The sequence below is a fragment of the Perissodus microlepis genome, chromosome 22 (assembly GCF_051167445.1).
Source record: "Perissodus microlepis isolate ML-2025 ecotype Zambia chromosome 22, ASM5116744v1, whole genome shotgun sequence".
Lineage (NCBI taxonomy): Eukaryota > Metazoa > Chordata > Actinopteri > Cichliformes > Cichlidae > Perissodus > Perissodus microlepis.
The window spans coordinates 16,041,396-16,062,111 of record NC_140481.1 but is presented as its reverse complement, the minus strand read 5'-3'; the positions used below and the strand labels follow the sequence as shown (position 1 = coordinate 16,062,111).

The window sequence follows — 20,716 nt, the reverse complement described above, 5'->3', positions numbered from 1 at the left end:
CTAGATTCAAATTAAAAACAAACACTACACTGAGACATTTTCCTTTCACTTTATTATGATTTTAAACACACGCCGAGAGATTTCGTTTTTACTAAATGGGCCTACCAGTTTATATTATTTCCACAAACTGCTTTGTAAAGGTCTACAATCACAGGTGAAAGACACAAACATAACTGTGTAAATAAATATATCCACGTGATCTGCAAAACCATTGTTTGATATGTGAATACAGGACTAGAACAAATAGTTATAGTTATAGACTTAATGGGTATTAAACAAAATATTTGTAATGTGCACATTTTATTGAGCAAGGTTAATATCAATGTAGAGTAAATGCATGGCAGTCTTTTGCAGCGTGTTCATTGTGGATGTTATCGCTATGACAATGAAAATACCAACCATCAGTCAGCCTCAGCAGCTTTGTAATTGTTTCATCAGCAATTTCCCTGAATTTACCAAAGATTGTTAACGATTTCCAACAAGAGACACAAAAATGTTTGAATAGTTTCTAGAAAAGTGATGAAGGAATGAAAAAAGAAACCTGATACTTGCTATGAGTCATTCAATGGATAACTCTTGATCCAGGAACGTATAGTGGATCTGGAAGATACTATGATCAGTAAATCTTTATTAATTTCTTCATTTGTTTCAGTAAATCAATTTAATTTCACACTAATCCATTACTGATTGTTATAATATTAGTTATTTACTCTTTACTTTGGGATTCCTTTACCAGTGCCTAACGTTTATGCATCACCTGAGTATGATGCTTTACTTTACTTCATATTACTTGAAGCATTATCTACCACAGAGCCCTGAATAAGTAGTTATTAGAAAGTTATTAATAACAAATGTTTCATTAACCATCGGGTCTTTATTTTTCTTTAATCATCCATTTTTGGTCATTTATTTTAATGTGTTACCCCCCCCCCCCCCCCCCCCCCCCCCGACATCTTTCTGGAGTCTAAAACATAATGTAATGTATATATAGCTGCTGTTTGCGCTTTCTTTAACGTCACCGTGACTCGCTTTCTTTCTTCAGAAGACTACTGTTCCCATAGTTCCAGAGGTGTAAAGTAAAGGCAGCTACGGGTGCCCGGATGGCTTTGACAGTCAGGCACGTTGGAGAGGCACAGCCGAGACCGGAGCGCACGAGAGACAGAGAGCTGGAATTGCAGAGGCAGAGACGCACGGGCGCACGGTCGATTTTCGCCTCCCGCATAGTGGGGAGTCCCGCGCCTGTCACCCCAAACCGAAGCACAGTGTTCGCAAGCGGCTGTGTCAGCACCTGAATTAGAAAGAGGACGGTGAAGCAGCACCCCTGCTCCTTATTTTTTACATTTTCTCCCCTTTCTGTTTTTTTGCTTTCCCGTCTTTTGTGGTGCAGATATTGATGTGAGCCAGAGGAGCGGTTTTTCTGTTGAGCCGCTCGAGACGGTGGCGCGCGGCGGGAGAATACAGCGTTTACATTGATGTGGGAGGACTATCTCCTTCCGACACGGGGAGCTGAGATGAAGGGGGAATGCTGCTCGCTGACGGCTGCAGCCGTCAAGGCAACGGCTCCGTGACCCGGGCGGGAAGAGGAGTGAGCGCCGCCGCCGACAGCTGCGCGAGCCCCTAGCCAGCGTTGACACCGCGACAGCTCCAGCGGGCAGCGCGAGCCCCCAGACTCTGTGTCCCTTGGTGAGTGCGCGACTTATGTACAAAACGTTCAAATTTTGCTCGCCGTCCACTCAGCCAGCTGTGCTGCGCACCTCTGGCTTTCTTTCTGAGTTTTTTAAAAAATGTTTTTCTTACACTAACCTCATCGGCGCAGTCACCTGGACGGAGCTCTGCATGCGTGCCGCTCGTGCTGCTGGGTCATCTGGGCTTTACTGTGGGCATGCAGCGTGTGTGTGGTTAGACCTTAAATGATGATGTTCAGACACACTCGCGTGCGCTCACACACACACACATACACACGCGCGTGCGCGCAGTGTAGTTCCGTGCGTGAACCCAGTGTACCCTCACCTGTTTTTCCTCACTATTTACAAGATTCTCACCTCTTAGCCTCATTATCACTGAATATATATGTACAGTGAAGGTAGGGCAGCAGTGTACAGTAGCACCCCGGGTACTGTCACACTGCTGACACACAAACAGACCCACACACACACATGTTCTCTTCTGTTCATTTAATGTCTGCACAGATTTTTACCTGTGGGTCAGCTTGATTGGACTTTTCTAATATCTATATATTTACATATCAGTGTGCATGTAGTACAGATGTAGCTGTGAGCACAACTCCTGCTGGTGGACAGATGTTTTTCTGAAGCAGAGCATCCATCCAGCCCTCTGGTTTCCTTCTCGGCAGCCCCCCAGATCTGTCACGGCAATAAGGCAGGACGCAGCAGCAGCACATCCTGCAGTGGCAACAGAGGCAGTGTGTTGGAGACAAGGCATACTCATGGTGGTGATTATCAGCTCTTGTCTGTGGTTTAGTAGAAAAGGAGGGAGGGGGTGCAAAGAAAAAAAGGAGAGCGAGAGAGAGGGTGCAGAGGAAGTGCAAGAAAGGAGAAGAAGAGGGGATGAGAGAAGTCAATGTCAGTGTCTGGGCAGTGACAGTTCGTTATTTAAGGGCCCCTCAGAGACGTGCACAGGCTGCCCTAGTGCAGGTGCTGTTAGTATGCAGAGTGATGCTCTGTCTGTCTGTCTGTCTGTCTGTTTCTCACTCACACAGTCTCACTCTCTCAGTGGCTGGTTGAAGAGTGAGTTCTCTTTTTGGCAGGTCCACTTGGACATAATGAATAATTTCAACCCTCTGAATGCTGGAATGAAAAGGAAATGGCCTTACCTTGGCATTCAGCCGCTGTCTGTCAGACTTGTCTTGAGTGCATGGTAGTGTGTGTGTGTGTGTGTGTTTGAGAGAGTGAGTGACAAACAGAGGGAATGTGAACATATAACAGCTTAGGCCCATTGTGCTTCCTACCTGTGTGAGCGGGGCTAGTTGTCATAGCAACGGCCTTGTAGCTCCGTTGATGTTCCTCCTGTCCTCATTGGCAGGGTCAGCGCACCTAACACACCACATCTCGTCTCAAATCTGAGTGTGTGTGTGCTTTGGAGGTACCTTTTGTTTGTGCCTTGCTGCAGTTTGTAGGCGTATAGGTTGATGGCACAGACAAGTCAGTGTGTGTGTGTGTGCGTGTTTTGAATGTGTGTGTCTGTGTGCGTGTAACAAAGATACACCCTGCTGATATGACAGCCGACAGCTCAACCAATCACCTGTTTCCTCTCTCTCTGCCTATCAGCATGTGAGGTTGCCATAGTCAGACGTCCCCTTGATATGGAGGTCGTCATGGAGATGGAGAAGACAGAATGGACGCACATATTCACGTATAAGCGTACGCACACACGCACGCACATAAACACACACACACAGGGCATGGAATGGTACAGTATAGCCACTGACTTCCAATGATTTCTCAGTGTCTTGGGAAGTTTTGAGCTAAGCAGGATGGCGCAACCTGTTGAATGGAGGTTTTGATGCGTCAACTCTGCACACAGGGGTTTTCACGTCAGAGCCAGGATCATTGTGTAAAACTCTCTGTGGTCTTGTGACAAATCATCTGCTTAAGTTAAGCCACACACACAAATCGGGATGCACCTTTATATTGGCCAAATATCTAACATAAAATAATGTTTACCAATTTTGTGCTGGCTAAACCTTCAAAGATATTGTGAGGATGATTCGAAAGACTTTGAAACAGTTTAGTTATTTTTTGTCATACTGGAGATTTCCGTTTCTTTGTTGTCAAGGTGTAATAAATAACTACAAAAAACAAAAGAGGAAAAAAAAACAGAAAAATCCGCCATTCTGGCAAATTTTTATAAAAATCTGCACTGGCTCATAGCTTCATAATTGGTGCATTCTTACATGCAAGCAGTGGAGTTTAAATCTGAAAGGATATCCTATGGGAGATTGGATCTGTTCAAATGCCCATTCTCCAAAAAAAAAGGACTCTCCTTAGTTCTGCAAAGCATCTGCCTTCTAGCTGTGTGCAAAACTGTCTGAATGCAACAAAGTGAAGTTTTTGTTTTTTTTCTTTTTGAAACAACAGCTGAAGATCATTGTGGCTCTCAACTCTGAACCCTTCACAGCAGCACTCAGGGAAAAGGGAATTTAAACCGTTATCTTAAATGAGTCCAGCAATTAATAATACTTTGTACTTGAAATGCCTCCCAAAATACAGAAGTAACTGATTGCAGAGCACAGATTAACCAACACACCACAAATAAGCCATTCACTGTCCTCAAAGCAACAGAATTTGGGTTCAGAGTTGTTAGCGGTTCTCTCTAAATCTGGGATTTTCACCTCGATTTGCCCAGAGGCCATCTTTATGCAGTGACAGGAGGCCAGAGGCCAGTTAATAAACAAACAATAATATTTCTAGTATAAAACAAATAAACATTAAAAAGACCCAACCTTTTTTTTAAGACCTATGTAACATATCATACTGCATCCAGTTGTTCCACTGCGCTTTAGCTCCAAACGCTTACAACACAACCTGAACCTCTTCAGTCAGTTTTATTAAAGGAGTTAGCCAGCTGGCACCCTGTGGTGGGTCTGATTTGTTGTTGAGTATCGCCATACAAACAAAATTAATGCTTATTCTGCTGTTGTTTGTAAATCATTGGTGGAAAAAAAGGAGGAAAAAAACTGACATCATGTACTAAAAGACCTCTAAATGAAATGTGGAGTGAAAGGACATTTTTGGGCATATTTAAAAACTTTTTCTCTGCAACAAGCCACTATTGGCAAAAAATAATAATTAGTCACTACTTTGTCCTTGGGGTGAAGGGTCCTGTCTTTTATGACTCTTTTTAATCTAATGGTTACCTGAAGTGAAATAGCTTTTGCCACAGGCAGGTAAATGTGGTTCAACTCCCACACACACACACACACACACACACACACGCACGGATGCACCCACACACACAGCAACTGTTTAGCATTAGTGTAAGCAGTGTTTGTATGCTCCATTCTGTCACCTCCCACACGATACATTCATAAAACGGCTCCTCCGCGCCAAAAGCGGTGACTCAAGAGGAGATATCTACCCTTCTCTTTTTCTCTCGCCTCCTTCCTTCCTTTAACCCCACTGCTCTTCATACACCTGTCCTCCAGTCAGTGCCACCCTCCTCCCCCAACACACCTTTCTTTTTTCCTCCTTTCACTTGTCTTTTTCACTCCTTCAGCCTCTCCTTTCCTATATGTCCTTCCTCATCCCAAGTCCTCATTCTCTTCATCCCCCTTACCCCTACCTCCCATACCCCCCCTCCAACGGGTCTGGTTGCAGCCGGTTTGAGTCTGACAGTGGAGAGGAAGCACTGACCTCTCACCTCCGGAGGATGGAGCGAGGTGCGGCGGGGTGTGGGGATAGGCAAGAGGAGAGGGATGATGGAGGGCAGTGGGGTGGAGGGGGAGGCTTGGGTGGGGGGGGGGGGCTGCTGAGGGAGAAGGCGAGAGAGAGGTCAAAGAACAGGAGGGATTTGTGAGGGAAGAGAGCTGGGGGAAGGGACGGAGGGAGAGCACATGAGACAGAGAGAGGACAGAGGGGTCAGGAAGGAGAAAGGGTGATAAATGAAGGGAGAGCGGCAAAGATGGAAGTATGGGGAGGGAAGGATTGACCGGCGCAGAAGGGATGAGAAGGAAAGAAAGACAGAGTGTGAAGCTGCTGTGTACCTCCCTAACAAGCTGGACAGAATCAGCTCAATTATTAAAGAGGAGCGAGAGATGGGGAAAACACGCAGACACAGACGTACACGCACGCACAAGAAGCATCTCTCCGTGTCTGGGCACACAACACGATCGCATCATCATCATCGCAGACACACACACACCTATCTGCACATGTACAGCTTTGTGTTTCTTAGAGTTTCTCTCTTTTTTTTACAGCTGTGTGTGAGTATACATGTGTCTGGGTATGTGTGTTTAAAAACAGTGAGTCAGAGGATAAGCAGAGACTTGTTAGTGATTCTCCACAACACGCACCCCCCACCCACCCCCCTCCTCACCCCCCCCCACTACCCAATTTGGCTTCAGCGCCGTCTCAACGTTCCACCAGCGTGGCTTCAATGTCGTCCCATCAATATGAACAGATAATCAGAGCACTAAGGGGTCTGTCTATAAATCCCCACTGTGAGTATAGTTCTCACCCTCTTCCCTTCCTTTCTTCTCTACCCTTCTTGTCTGTCTTCCTCCCTCCTCCTCCTCCTCATCTTCCTCTCTCTTGCCCGTTCCACCCTTGTTTCTAGTTCTCTTTCTTCTTTCCCTTTTCCCTCCTTCTCTGAGGAAGTGTATGCCCCCAAGGGACGAAAAGATTCGCTACCTTCCAAGAGAGAAAGAGATTGTGAGCGGCTCTCTCTCTGTATATATGTGTGTGTGTGTCTATGTGTGAATGTGTGTCCTCCACATATGTGCGTGCCAGGATGATAGTGTGTGCGTGCGTGAGAGTGAGAACACACACTTCCTGAGACGGAAAGGGAGACGGCGAGAGAGAGAGAGAGAGAGAGAGGCAGGGGATGAGCAAGTGAGGAGCAAGTGAGAGACTGAAAGCAGGAGGCTGTGGAGGGGGGAGGAGAGAGAAAGAGATAAGAGAGAAAGACAGAGACTAGTCGGGGAGAAGGGGGAAGATGGATGAATGCACTGCGCACCAATTGTGTGTGTGTGAGAGAGAGAGAGAACGATGGTAAAGAGATGCAGGTAGACAGAGAGGGACGGAAGGGTTTCTTATCCTCTCAGCAGAAGTCATAATTTCTTAGAGCGTGCACAGATGTGTGTATGTGCGTTTCGTGTGCATGCCTCATTGTGTTTGTGTCTGAAAGTGTTACCTCGCACAGGCTTGAGGCCAAGAACCACAGCACAGAGAGGTACAGTGGTGTAGCGCTGGTGTGTAGTGTCAGCCGTACACGTGTGTGTGTGTGTGTGTGTGTGCGTGCGCGCTTTCTGAGAAATGTGTATGTTGAGGCTGTGGCTGATGAGCTGTCAGTACCTACAGTTGGAATGTTCACAAGGCGGCCATTGTTGTTCAAACAGCCAGCAGCCTTCTCCTTGGCAACGGGCGCTGCAGCAGCGTCTCCCACAGCAACTGTGGAACAGGAGTATGGAGGGAGGAGGAGGAGGAGTCAGGAAGTCAGGGCCGCAGCACGGAGGCCCCTCTCCAAAACACTGGCCTCAAGGTCTGAGTGTGTGTCGGGGTCCAAGCATCTGGTTTGTGTGTCCTCGATGTGTGCGCTGGATGTGCGTGACTGTTTTCACGTGTGCCGGTATGTGTGGCTGTTAAGTGTGGGTTTTCATCAGTGTCAGCGTGTAGCGTGCTTCAGCGTGTGTGTCTGCGTGTGTGCGCACCTGTGTGAACTGTAAGTGGGAGTGTTTCTGTATTTGCACCTAAGTGGTTGGTTTCATCTTCCTGTATTTGCATGTGTTTGTGTGTGTGTTTTTCCAGACATATCCCTGTGTATGTGTGTCCTTGTTCATGTGTTTCAATGCGTGCGCACATGTGCACACTCCTCGCTGTTCCCAGCTGGCGCAGTTGGTCACATGACCCGAATGAGGGGCGGCCATCAGCAGCGCCAGTAAACTGCCTGCAGGAGAGTGAGAGAGAGAGAGAGAGGAGAGTGTCAGGCTGAGTTGAAGATGAGGAAGGGGGTGTTGGGGAGTGGGAGCTGTGGGAGAGAAACTAGGGGCAGGAGGTGGGTGGTGGTGGTGGTGGTGCGAGAGTGGGGAGTACTGGGGAGATGAGAGAAGGAACAGTGAGAAAGAGGAGTGAGGAGGGGCTAAGGAAGGAAGGGGTAATACGGTCCTGCTCGTCTTAAAATAACTACAGCATGTAGGTTCCTGCAGAAACAACAGGAGAGAGACAGGCAGACAGTGAGACAGTCAAATGGGGGGTGTTGTTGGTGGTAGTGGTGGTGGAGGGTCCTGGTTTTGTGTTGTCTAGTGTTTGGAGCTACTTCTCCAATCCCCTGTGTGCATCCTTGGCTGAGCTGCCACTGTATCTGCTCTGTGTGAAGTCTGTTTACGTTAGATGCGTTTCTGTCTGTCTGCCTCTTTTTGTTTGTCTGCACATATGGTTTATGTGTTGGTCTCTGCTCATTGATATGCTTTGTGTGCATCCTTGGTGTGTGTACGTGCGTGTGTTCGTGCGTGCACGCACACGCCTACTCTTGGCAGGAGATACAGCGCGCGCACTGATGATGGAGATCATTAGGAATTTCCTGCAGCTGGGAAGGTGGTTGCAGAGGGGGGGCGGGGCAGCAGGACGGGTGGGATGTGAGTGGGTGAGAAAGAGAGGAGAGGTCAGAGTGAAAGAGAGTGTGGGTGGGTGGGTGTATGTGTGTTTGGGGGGGGGGGGGGGGGGGATCTGTATGTAAAGGGTGTTCCTTGGACTGTCTGTGTTTGACTGACGTGTGTGGATGGAGCTGCAGCTCACCAGGGTTCAGTGTTGTTCTGAGGGGATGTTGATGGTCATTTGTGTGCGGGGATGTCGGCGGTCTGTACGTAACACCGCTTTGGCACACTTACCAGCACCTCGAGCTCTCAGACAACCCAGGTCTGCTGATCAGAAGAGTTTGCATATGGTTAAAGCTTAGCTGCTCACTGTTTTTGCCTGTTGGGCTGCAGTGCACTGCAGTTGAGACAGGACCTTATAACTTGAGTTTTACTCTTTGTTTATTGAGTTAAATTAAAACTTTTGAGAAATTGGCTAAACTAATAAAGATTCAATACTGAAAACTTTTTTTGGAAGGGAAAAAATACCTATTATCCAAATGTCAGACAGCTATTTTAAAGCTGATGTCTAAGTTCTGTTTAGGTTTAGCTCATGTTGAATGAGGATATTCTTATGTATTGTAATGCAGCTCAGAATGAACAAAGTTAAGTCTTCCTTCAGACTAATGGAAAGAAACTGCTCACATTTAGTACTTTTACTCTTCCAGACTTTCTCTACTGGGCATTTATGCAAATTAGCGCATATTTAACAGGATAATACCTCATTAACATAAGTTAACATAAAATTTCATAAACTTGTATTGTCTCGCTACAAGGAATCGACTGATAAGAGTTTCACGGTGACTTACTACTAATGCTCCAACTTTTTGCCTGTAAATACTACTTTCCAATAAAAATGTGTTGACATTTTTACAATTCGTAGCTTTAGAGTCTCTCACACTCTGAGCCGGAGCTCTCCACTTTACATACACCAGACTCTTCAGTTTTATTCCAGTCTATATTCTGAAGAGAGATTTGTCCCTATATTGTTCAGAGGTTGATTTATAGTATGATTTAATCATAAAAATGTTTTCCTTTTCTGGTTGTGAACAGCATTTTCCAATTTATAAAGTGCTAAACAACATTCCCTTTTTACTCTGCAGATAAATATTATAATGTAACAAGAATTGTGATCCTGGCTTTATCTGGTGTTCAGTTTTCCCTTCTGGAAAAGTAGGCAGATTAGTTCATATTTAGATAGATAATGCCTTATTTGCATACGTAAACCTGAAACCTCAGCAGAACTTCCAGTACGTACAAAAACACCTTCATGTAAGTAATCAAGTGTGGCATATCGATTTACCTGTATTGTCTTTCCTTAACCCTTGAAAACCTACTAGGAGTAAGCCTTGAAGGTCTTTTCTGAACTGAGCAGTTTCTGTCATATTTCAGGCCTGCTTACACAACAAAATGACTGGATCTGAAGTTAGTGAGGGTGGACTTCGCTTTTCTTACTAACCACGTCTTCATTGATATATACTAAGATGTCAAAACTCATCATACAGGGTAGATCGTCAAATGTTGCATTTATGGGCCAAAGTGTTAAAGTGCAACATCATGTAATGCTACTATGTGGTACTGACACTATGTAATGTGTAATGTGTGAAGCTGGAGCGACAGCGCCAGTCAACGACTCAACAAGTTGCTTGGTCACAGTGTCTCATTGAGAAGTGTTGGATAACCGAACGTTATATTCTGGATGTCAAACCAATCGCAAACAAGCAAACAATAAAGCCTCGCATCTATAAAGACTTAAAATTATGATCAAATAGCCAAATGTGAGCAATATCAGCTTTGCATTCACCTATGGAAAAGGGGTAAACACCCCAAAACCGCTGCCTGCACGCGTGTCTGCTACATTTTTAGAAAGTACACACACTGTTGCTGTGTTTTTCTCATGTTTCCGTTCACCGATGATTTCCGTGGAAGGATTTTATTGTTGCGTGTATGTTTGTTGGAGCCGAAGGTTGGGGTTGCGTCAGGGTTGAGGTGATGGAGCGACGAGAGCCCGACGGTGTAGTCGAGCCGCTGCGCGGTGTCACTCAGCCTCTGCGGACCCCTTGACCCACTTCCCCCTCCCCACCTCTCATGCTTCTCTGCTGGCCTCACATACACTTTTTCCATCTTGCTCCCTCTGTTTCATCCCCCCTTCTTCTTCTTATCTGTCTAAACCTCTCGGTGGAGCCCCCTCCTCCCCTCACCACCTCTCTCTCTCTCTCTCTCTCTCTCAGTCACTCTCTTCTCTATGTCCCCCCCCCCTCCCTTACACCCCCCCATGCTGTTTCGGTGCTGCTGCCTGTCTCTTAGCAACAACTGCACACCCGTTAGAGCTCAGTGAGTGCTTTTACAAACACACCCAGGAAGACACACTTATACACGAGCACACTGGTGCGTGCGCGCACAAACACAACCATACACACTGGGTCTAGTTCCTCATTGAGGGTTTCTGCTGGCAGGCCTGTGAGTCTGCAAGCCTTTGTGGCAGTGAGATAGATGGGAACAGAATAGATATGCTTTACAGCTACCATGTACAGAGTCATTGCGCCTCTTAGACTACGCACCAACAGGCCAGTGGCCCAAACTGGAAATTGAGAGGTTCGAGTCTCTCTCTTTCTGTGTCGCTCCCTCTGTTTCCTTTCGCCCGCGCTTGCACAATTAGACCTAAAAGTTTTCCGAGAAAAAAAAAGAAAATGTGCAAGATGAAAACTGTTCAAACAGTATCATTCATACGAGAGCTGCTCTTTGTGAAACAGATTCAACAGATCATCATGTGGGAGCAGCGCGCACCCTCGGCTGTTTTCACAGAGACAATACTACGCAACTGTGTGTTCCAAAGCCCCAGAGCCATTCACAGCAAAAAATGCACCAAAACGCATTCGCTACGTATGACGGTGATTACATTGGAATGGCGGCTGATGGATGCCAGGAGTGTTTGCTTAAAACAATGAATCACAGTGGGAGCATTTGATTGGCTGGCATCTAAAACCCTGTCAGAAAACCCCCTGCAGAGCACAGTAGAGGGATATTTGCATGTTTGTCTTTGTTTGGCGTGTGATCGTGCATGGGTTCACATGTGTGCGTGATATGTCTGTCTTTATGTGTAAATCGATGTGCGAGTGTGTGGGAGGATGGAGCTGTGGGGGCATGTTTTGCATGCGCGTTTGCGTGCTGGCATGTGTCGCTGGTGTGTGTGCGCCTCTGAGTGACAGCGCGTGCACGCATGTGTGTGCGTGTGCGCAGCGAGCGCATGTGACGCAATGCTTAATTAAAGCATGTGCTCTTCTCGTTCTCTCACAAACTGGTCAGATGAAGCCTTAATTAATGAGCGCTGTTAATTAGACGAGAGAGAAAGTGAGAATGAAAGTGGGAGAGGCGGAGGGGGGGTGGGGGAGTCTGAGGTAGCGCTGGGAATGGGGGGGCTGTGTGGGTGAGAGGGGGGTTAAAGAAAGTATGTTTAGCGTGTTTGTGTTCATCTCCATGTTCGTCTGTCCCAGTTGTGTCATTCCTCAGAGCAGCAGAGCACCGAGGTTTGGTCTGCTCCATGTGTGCAGCCGCAAAACTCTGCTACAGCGAAACTCTCCCACTTCTTCTCCTCTCCCTCTACTCTTTTGTCTTCCTCTCGCCTCCTCTTCACCAACTTTTGCTCCCTCATTTTGCCAAAAATCTGTCTGCCTGTCTCTGCCCCGCTACCGACTCAATCATATCTTTCACCTTCCTGTTCGTCTTCTTTTTTCTCTCACTCTTTTCATATGTTCTCACCCATTCACTCTCCCATTCTCCCATGTCTCACACTCCCCCTTTCTCCATCCCCGCCTTTCTCTCTCTCTCCCTGTCCTTCACCCTCCTTCCTAATCAGAGCCATATGTTGGAGAGGGAGGCAGGGAGATCTGACGATGGACATAATTGTGTTGAATGTAGACCGTGCGGTACAGTGTTGGGAGTCAGCCGTGTGCGTATGTATAAATTAAGTTTGCAAATGTTGCGTTTACTTGTGATTGGATGCAGTCACATGTGAGTCTCACACCACACGGGGCTGAGATTTCACAGCACTTCTGCCTGCACTTCTCCCCATGCTTTGGGTTTCTATAATCCCTCCATCGCTCCTGTCTTTCTGTCACCTTCATCTCTCCATCCTCTTAACACCTCTCCATTCACCACCTCTCTGCTTCCCCCTGGTGGATGTGATTATTCACACATTCTCATTCTTGTTGCACCCTCAGAGTCTAGAGCTTTGTAATGCATTTGGAATAGTTTTGGTGAAACGTGGCATGAGCAGTGACAGTGTGTGTGTGTATGTGTGTGTGGGTCCACGCACCCATGTCTGCTGTGCGACATGATTCAACAGTTGAATTTCTTTGCATTTTTCAACAACATATACGTCCTCTCACTCAAATATCGCACATGCGGCAAAAACATTACTGTCGCGTATTGATGATCCTCTGAGTATTTATACCAGCATACACTTCTACCCACACTCTGCTGGAACACATCAGAATGAAACACTAACTACAATTAGACTTTAAAAATTTATACTGCAAGTCATCCTCCAAAATGATTGCATGAGATAGTGCAGCCCGCACCAAAAAACTGATTCTAGTCTGGCCTGATGCATGCTGTGACATCATGTACTAATCTCTTTTTCTCTTGTTCTTTCTGCTCCACCCTCCTCCTTTCTTTTTTCTCCTTTCATTTCCCCCCACTCCGCATTTTCCTCCACCTTCTTCAACTCTTTGTCCCTTCCCCCTGTCTGTATCTCTATCTTTCTTTCTCTCACTCCAGCAACCATGGGCAAAAGACAGGAGCAGAGGGGAGAGGGAGAAGTATGTGAGCTCTCCACTGCAGTATTGATGACCCAATGATCCCCTGCAGAACAGAGCCAGTCAGGCAGACAGAGTGAGGCTCAACTCAGAATCAAAATCAGAATCAGTGCCATGATCATTTGGTAAAAGCAACAAATTGAACAGGATATGAATGGTAAATGTAATCTAATGTTGTAATGCTGCTGTGTGGGTGGCACAGTTAATAGAGGAGAGTGCATCATGGATTAGGTTTATGGCCTGTTGCCAAAAATGTTGACGATTCTATTTCACAATCGCAATTACATCTCTGCAAATTTTTCTACGTGTTTCATAATTTATGCTTAGCAAAAGCCATTTTTTGGGGGTGGGGAGACTCATGGGGTTTGGATTAAATGTCTTAAATTCAAGGAGGAGGTTTTAACATATTTATGGGCTTACTTTTCAGTTGGTAATATTGTTTTCGTATCTGTCTTTAGGTTTTTGAGTCTTCTTGCCAGCTACAAAGAAGAAATACCCATTTACATAAATCTGAAAACATCCATCTTTTCCCTGCCTCAGTGCCAGCAAAACTGTGTCCTGAATGAGTAGCTTATCAGATCACCTGCATTCAGGCCAAACTGGGGCTCCAGTGGGCTGTGGTGAGGCTCGGGCTGAAGAAAAGGGGTGTGTGCCGGGGCTTGAGGAGCTTGAAGCGCTCGAAGGAGCGGAGTTCTGGACCAGGGAGCTCACGCTCCAGGGGGGGTTCCAGGATCCTTCTCATGATGGACTGGCGCTGGTAACATCCGACCACATTCCCTCCTCCTCTCCGTCTGCCCTGGCCAACGGCCTCCATCTTCAGAGGAGGCTGGGGCACAGCAGTTGCCGGCGGCGGCAGACAGAGACTCACACGACTGCTGAGACACATACGTTTGCAGAGACGTTTCGAAACATGCAAACACACATAGACCCAGATGTGCATGCACAGGCTTTTTCTCATGCAAATATGGAGAACTGTGGACTCACGGATGTGAACTCACACGCAGCTTCTGTAGGGCCAGAACTCTCCAAATCTCTTACACCAGAGGCCATACACTCACCGCAGCCCTTGTCTTTGGCGCTAGGCAATCATCCTGCCTCCACCAATCAGCTGGCAGCCCCGGTCCGAACTGCAGAGACAGACGTGCCCTCAACATTTTGTCCAGTCCCTGCTGGTCCAAACTCAAACACTGACTCCTCCCCACTTCCCATAGAGACAGAAAAAAAGTATGCACTCCGTAGCTCTGGACGTCCCCGCTTTCCCTGTCACCTGCGCAAATCCTCACGCCTCCGCAGAAGCATTGAGGATGGGGAAAAAAGAGCAGGGAGGGAAAAGGGAGGAGAGGAGGATGAGGAAGTATTAGAGGAAAAGATCTGGAGGGTAAAAGAGGAGGAGGTGGCAGTTGGTGATAAAGAAGAGCATTCATCTGTGGAGGCTGTTCTCCCTGCAGTTACCAGTCACACAGACACTGCTCTTGCTCTAACTGTACCTAAACCTGTTCCTAAAGCTATACCTAAACCTGGGCCCAGACTCGGCTATAGACCTGGACCTAAATCCAGGTCCAGGCCCTCAACGAAACCTGTTCATAAAGCAGGCCCTAAAAGCGTAATGAAACAGCGTCAGGCAGCCCAGGCTATCCACGATCACACTACCCCTCATCTCTCATTTGGGAACACGCCCACAATCCCTGGATCTCTGCTAACGATGAAGGAGGAACCCGTTGCGGAGTTGAGGGTATGTCCTCCCAGTAATGGCAGACGCGGGCGTTTTGTTGGTGTAAGTTTATTTTTTAGTCACATATCGCTGCATCACCACTTCTTTTTGACATTACATATAACGTCATATTATTCACTAATGAACATTGAGTCAATTTGCTGTCGCAGCTGTTTTACCTTTGTGTCCGCTTTACAGGTGAGGAGGATTGTTGTCAAAGTGGCACGCATTCCAGTCAGCCTTAGCCGGCGACAGAAGAGCTACAAAATTTCTAATCTGGAAACGATCACGGGGACGGAAAAGAGTAATGATGGCAACGTGGAGGGCTCAGAGGCAGCCCGAGAGCCAACTGCACTCCTCCGAATGAAAAACAACGGAAAGAGTGTGATGGTGATGTTCCCTCCCGGAGAGCTCCCTGTTATCCTCAAACGCAGGCGGGGACGACCGCCTAAACAGCCCCTGCCAGGAATACAGGGGGAGCCTCCAAATGCTGGGAACCCTGGTGGTAATGGAGACCAGCCCAAGAAGCCCCGGAGGCGGCGACGGACTAAACTCCCTTATCCTTATCCATCCTATGTTAATGACACGAATGATGTGAAAACCGAATATGGGGATGTTCTCTCCAAACTGGCCTTTTTAAACCGCCAGCCTCCTGCCACTGGCCGCTGCTCCCCCCCTCGTTGCTGGACACCTAGTGAGCCAGAAAGTTTTCATACCCCCTCAGAAAACCCCGGAATATCCACCCTGCTCCACCGGCTCACTGGGTTTAGACGCCCACGGGGTGGCAGAGGAGGTGTTGGACGGGGAGGAGGAGCAGCAGGGGGGATTGGAGGCAGAGAGTGTAATAAGAGCACCTTCAGTGACTTCTTTGAATCTATCGGAAAAAAGCGGAAACTGAGCCCCCTGTCTGAGCATGGATTACCTAGGAAAAGAGGGAAGGGTGTGGGTGGAGGTGGGGTGGGCAGAGGAGGCGGTGTAGTAGGAACAGTGCCTGGGGGTGAGAAAATAGTCAGGAGGAGACGTGTGAAAAAAAATGGTGCATTCAAAGGGAGTGGGGTGTCCATGGGGCAAGACTGGCCCAATGGGGCAGGTGGCTGGGGTGAAGAGGGACCTATGGATAAACAGAAAGGCTTGGGTGGGTATCAGCTCTGTGGAACTCCAAGGGGGGGCTTCTCCTCCTGTGAGCTTGGACGGGGAGGTGCCTACAGCAGCCCAGGTGGGAGCAGAGGGGTTGGGCCAGCTGGGGAGGACTCACAAGGCCTCTTCGCTGGTTATTTCCGATCACTGCTCGACTCTGATGATTCCTCGGACCTGCTGGACATCTCCTCTGCACAGTCTGACCCCCGCAAAGCTTCATCTACCCCTGGATACGAGCCATCCAGCCCAGCTACCAGTCACAGCTGGTCTACCGCATTCTCTAAGTGGAGCACTAAGGGTGCAAGTTCTGGGGCGGAGGGTTCAGGCCAGACACCTGGCTCCTCAAGCAGGCCTCCATATAGCTATGCCAGCCTGGCCCAAACATCCCCCACCACTTCTACCTATCCTAAATCCACTCCTCCATCTCTCTCACACTCTCCTAGCTCCCCCCATCCCGCCTCTTACGGCCACTACTCTTCTGGCTACTCCTGCTCCTCTCCTGTGGTGCCACAGAGATCCTCAGACTGCAGCTGGTCTGGTAACAACATTGGCAAGGCCAACCCTGTCGGTCCAATGGGTTATTCTAGCTATCAAGCCACAGCCAAGCGGGGCTACGGTGGATATCCAAGTGCAAGTCATTCCTCTGCAATGCGGGGGGACTCAACAGGGCCGACGTCACCTGGAGGAGGATACATGTCTGTGGCCAAAAGTAGCCCCTTCAGCTCCTCCTCCCTAGAGGGTTACAAACAATACAACGCCAATCAGTGGAACTTCAGGTAAATCGCTTCTACCACTCAGGTGTCATTAAAAGAAATCCTACATTAACTAATAGAAGTAAATCTTAAATTATCACACAAACATTTGACTTGGTCTTAATGAAACTTAAATGTAAATGTAGGTAATTAAATATTTTATTTGACAATAAACAAAAAAAAAGGTGCAAATCAGGCTTTTAGATATCTGAAAAACCCGATCACGTCTGATGATTATATTTCTCAGTATGAATGATTCACTCCAGCATGCAATTTTCAATATCACCATGCCCGCCTTGTGAAAATTTAAATTTTGGCTAAATATTCCTCATCCTTACCCAGCTTACAAGTGCACTGTCATAGCCTGCCACTGAGATTTCTCCTGTTACTGATTTGTGAAACTGCAACAAAGAGCAGTGAAAACTCTTTTGCACAAATACTGCTTAGGTGTTTTTATTTATTGTATAATATATGTTGGTATTCTTATTATTTATTTTTTTCAGACAAGGTTACAGTGGCTGGTCAACAGACAGCTTTGGACCTCAGTACCATGGCTATAGTGAATATGGATCCAATGAGTCCAAAGACATCTTGGATATCTCAAACTACACCCCCCAGAAGGCCAAGCGACAACCTTTCCCTGAAAGTTTGTCAGAATCTTCTTCTGACTCTTCACATCTTGGCTCCGCAGCCACTAATAGTGGCCCTAGTTCCACATGTGGCACGTACAAACAGAATGAGGTTGTTTCTGTTAGTGGAGAAGGGGGCCAGTCAAGTCTGTCCAGCCTGGAGAAGCTGATGATGGACTGGCATGAGAGTGCCTCGGGACCTTCTTATAACTGGAGCCAGAACGTCCTCTTCCAGGGCGGGGGGACCAACAAACCCGGCCGTGGTCGCAGGAAACGGACTGAGCCACATTTAGAAAAAGAAGGAGTTTCTGCTTTGCACTCTGATTCCCCATCCAGTCCCTCACCAACACCTGCTCCTGGACCTAAGCGCGGAGGGGTCGGAGGACGGGGCAGGGGGTCGAGAGGAGGCAGAGGAGGTCTGTCTCCCTGTCAGAGGGAGAGGCCAGCGGGATCCAAAGGGAGGGGCAAGGCTGCGTCTACGTCAGCGGTGGGACCAGCGGTGTCTGCTGTAGGTCCAGAGGGGTCCGGGCTGTTTCAGGAAGGGCTGGATTATTACAGTGGAGACAGTAGCAGCCTTTCTCCCTTGGCCACTCCTAATCCTGCACCACCTTCCAGCTACCTCCAGGACCCCTGTGAATACCCCTCCCCCTATTCTGCCCACCCCTCCACACCATCCTCTGAGGAGCGATATCCGGCCTTATACCCTGGAGAATCCTCCTCTTCCCTCTCACCCAGTGTTTCCTCTCCCCCTTATCCACCCAAGCCCACCCCTCCTCCACACCAGTCCTACCACCTTGTCCCCTCCAGGACCTTCTCCCCCTCTTGCTCCCCCTCACCACGGCTAACACCCCACTGCGGCACTGCACTCAGTCCCTCGCACCGCCCCCCTCCAAAAGACCCCCAGTTTTCGCAGTACGACTCACCGAGCTACTGCAGCTCCCCCTACTGGTACGGACAGACATCGCACAGCGGCAGCCCAAGCCCACACGCTCACTCAAATACAGCTGTGCACGCACACAGCAACCCGCACGCAAGTCCGCATGGGAGTACACCGGCTAATTCGCTCTCTAGCCCAAATGCAAACACGCACACACATCTGACTCCAACTCCGCACGACGCACATCATCCCAGCCCACAGCCCCACCTGAGCTCACACACAAACACGCATCCAACATCGCACCTACAGAGCAGCCCTCTCTCGCACTCCAACAATCAACCCCACCTCAATGCACACACCAACCTCAACACCCACCTCCCTTCGCATACACACTCCAACCCCAGCCCCGGCCTCCATTGCCATGCAACACCTATGCTTTATGAGGAGCGCAGCCCTCCCGCCGCCATTACCCCACACAAGCGGGATATGACCTCCCACGCCATGAGCACGGGCCATCGGCAGGGGCCCTTGCCTCACTCCCCGTACCCCAAACCTCCCCTGGACTCCTCGCCCCATCAGGAGGACACTAGTGGCTACTCTGTGCCCCAGCAATCCTACCAAGGCATGGGACACCGCTACCCCTCCCAGCCGGCTCAGGGAGGCGGGGTGCTGTGCCAGCTCCTGGACCCAGCCGGTGATGACAGCTTCAGCGTCACAAGCCTGTAACGGCAGGTGAGTGACTGTTGAGGACAACGTAGGTAAAAGGGTGGAAATGCATAAATAGATCCATAAACTGTTAAGCAATGAATGTTACATAATATTCAACTGGATGTAGAAGCAAAATCTTTTTTTTTATTACTGTTTTGTTATTATTAGACTTACCCCATAAACATGATCATAAAAGGCCAATTCATATCTTCAGTGTATCTAGAACACCAACAGTAAAGGCAGCCTAAAAGACGATGTGTGCTGATAGCACTTATTTGCAGAGCAACACTAACAACAGTATTTTTGTCCAATGATAAATGGAACAGGTCACCTTTTAGTAATAACCCATCAAAAACAATTTAAGCCTCGTCGTGCGAAGCTTATATCTGTGTGCATGAGCAATTTTGTGCCAAGCAACTTTTACAGTAAAAGACGCTACCTTTAATCTGTTTTTGAGCTAATGGGGGAAAAGGACATCAATAATAAAATTGTTTCTTTTTTTTCTTTTTTTTAGATCTAAGATACAAAATACTTTAAAAAGGGTGTAGGATGGTCTCCACCAACCCTGTAAAACCAAACAATGCTAAAGACATGGGTTCAAAGTTGCATGTTTGAGCCCTGCTCTGCACACTCTCTAGGACCACATTTGCACATTCTTTTTGCCAATTTAATGGAGGTTACAGGTGAATTTGAATGTGTTTTGCTGCAGTTTGTATTTCAAAACCTCTTGTTAAACCCCATATATTTATCTTTAGGCTGAAATGCAAAAGTGCAATTTTCATCAAAATGGACACATCGCTCTGACTAAAATATCCTAAAAATGTTTGTTTTTTTAATAGAAAGTGTGTCTCATATTACTTTTATTGTCTCTTCTGATCTCTTGTTGTCTCTCCCTCTCTCCGTTTTCCTTTCAGGTGCATTCAATTCAAGCTTTTACAGATTTGCAAACATTTTTTCTTTTTCTTTTCCTTCTTTTCCTTTTTTTAAGGGGACTTCTTTGTGAGGGACTGCGAAATGAAGGGTGAGAATTTAGCTGCCAGCTTTTGGACAGTTAAAGCTTTAATTCTCCAGCACTGACAATCAAGATCAACTCACGTACTCGAGCATGCGCATACACAAACGCACACGCGCGCGCAAACGCGAGACACGCATGCGCGGATTTGTTCACTACCTAAACATGACCACATGAAGTCGTACGTGTGCGCACTCACACGCTGGAATGAGGGAACGGCCAGGAGGAGCTGACAGATGAATACCAGACGCTGACGGACAAAGACAAACCTATCTCCTCATCCCTTGGAGTCCTGCTGTGATACATGGAGGACTCTGTTTCCCTTAGAAGTCTAACTCACCAAATCTTTGCGTTATTTATTTTATTTTTTCCCTGTATCTGCAATGTGGGCAAACTAGGATCACACTACTCGCTCTTTCTCTCTGTGTTTATTTCCCCTGTTTTCTCTCCTCCTCTGCTAAACCAGCAACTGTGTTCTGCTCTCAGCTCTGCATTTCTGTCTTGTGCCCAAACTCGAACCGCATCTGAGCCCGAATCAACTTCTGAAATGCCATAAGCCTAGCAAATGTCCCTCTCTGTGCACTCCTTGTGTTGTGTCCCATAAGAGAAAAAGTGGACTCAATCAGTTTCTGCTCTTGAAATACCAGCATCTGTACATACGACTCCAGCTCCAAGCCAGGGGGCCTCTGTTTCGCTGTGAAGGCCCATCATCAACTTGCCCTCCTCTGCGTTCTGCCATGGTTTCTCTGCTCTGTGGGGTGGGTG

The 20,716-nt window shown here is 47.7% G+C and overlaps 1 protein-coding gene across 5 annotated transcripts; it reads left to right on the top strand.

The window, feature by feature from the left end:
- The first annotated feature begins 1,094 nt into the window (after positions 1-1,094).
- Positions 1,095-20,706, top strand: ahdc1 (AT hook, DNA binding motif, containing 1). Of its 5 annotated transcripts, XM_084918740.1 has the most exons (7): positions 1,095-1,683; positions 3,288-3,372; positions 13,088-13,282; positions 13,584-14,899; positions 15,035-16,749; positions 17,229-18,963; positions 19,854-20,706. In XM_084918740.1, the coding sequence occupies exons 4-6, from the start codon at positions 13,688-13,690 to the stop codon at positions 18,955-18,957; spliced, it is 4,656 nt and encodes a 1,551-aa protein (XP_084774866.1). In that variant the 5' UTR covers positions 1,095-1,683; positions 3,288-3,372; positions 13,088-13,282; positions 13,584-13,687; the 3' UTR covers positions 18,958-18,963; positions 19,854-20,706. The 5 variants fall into 5 exon arrangements, with proteins under 5 accessions (XP_084774866.1, XP_084774864.1, XP_084774865.1 ...); XM_084918738.1 differs by lacking the exon at positions 3,288-3,372 and having other exon boundaries at positions 13,088-13,201; XM_084918739.1 differs by lacking the exon at positions 3,288-3,372 and having other exon boundaries at positions 13,088-13,250.
- The last annotated feature ends 10 nt before the right edge of the window (positions 20,707-20,716 follow it).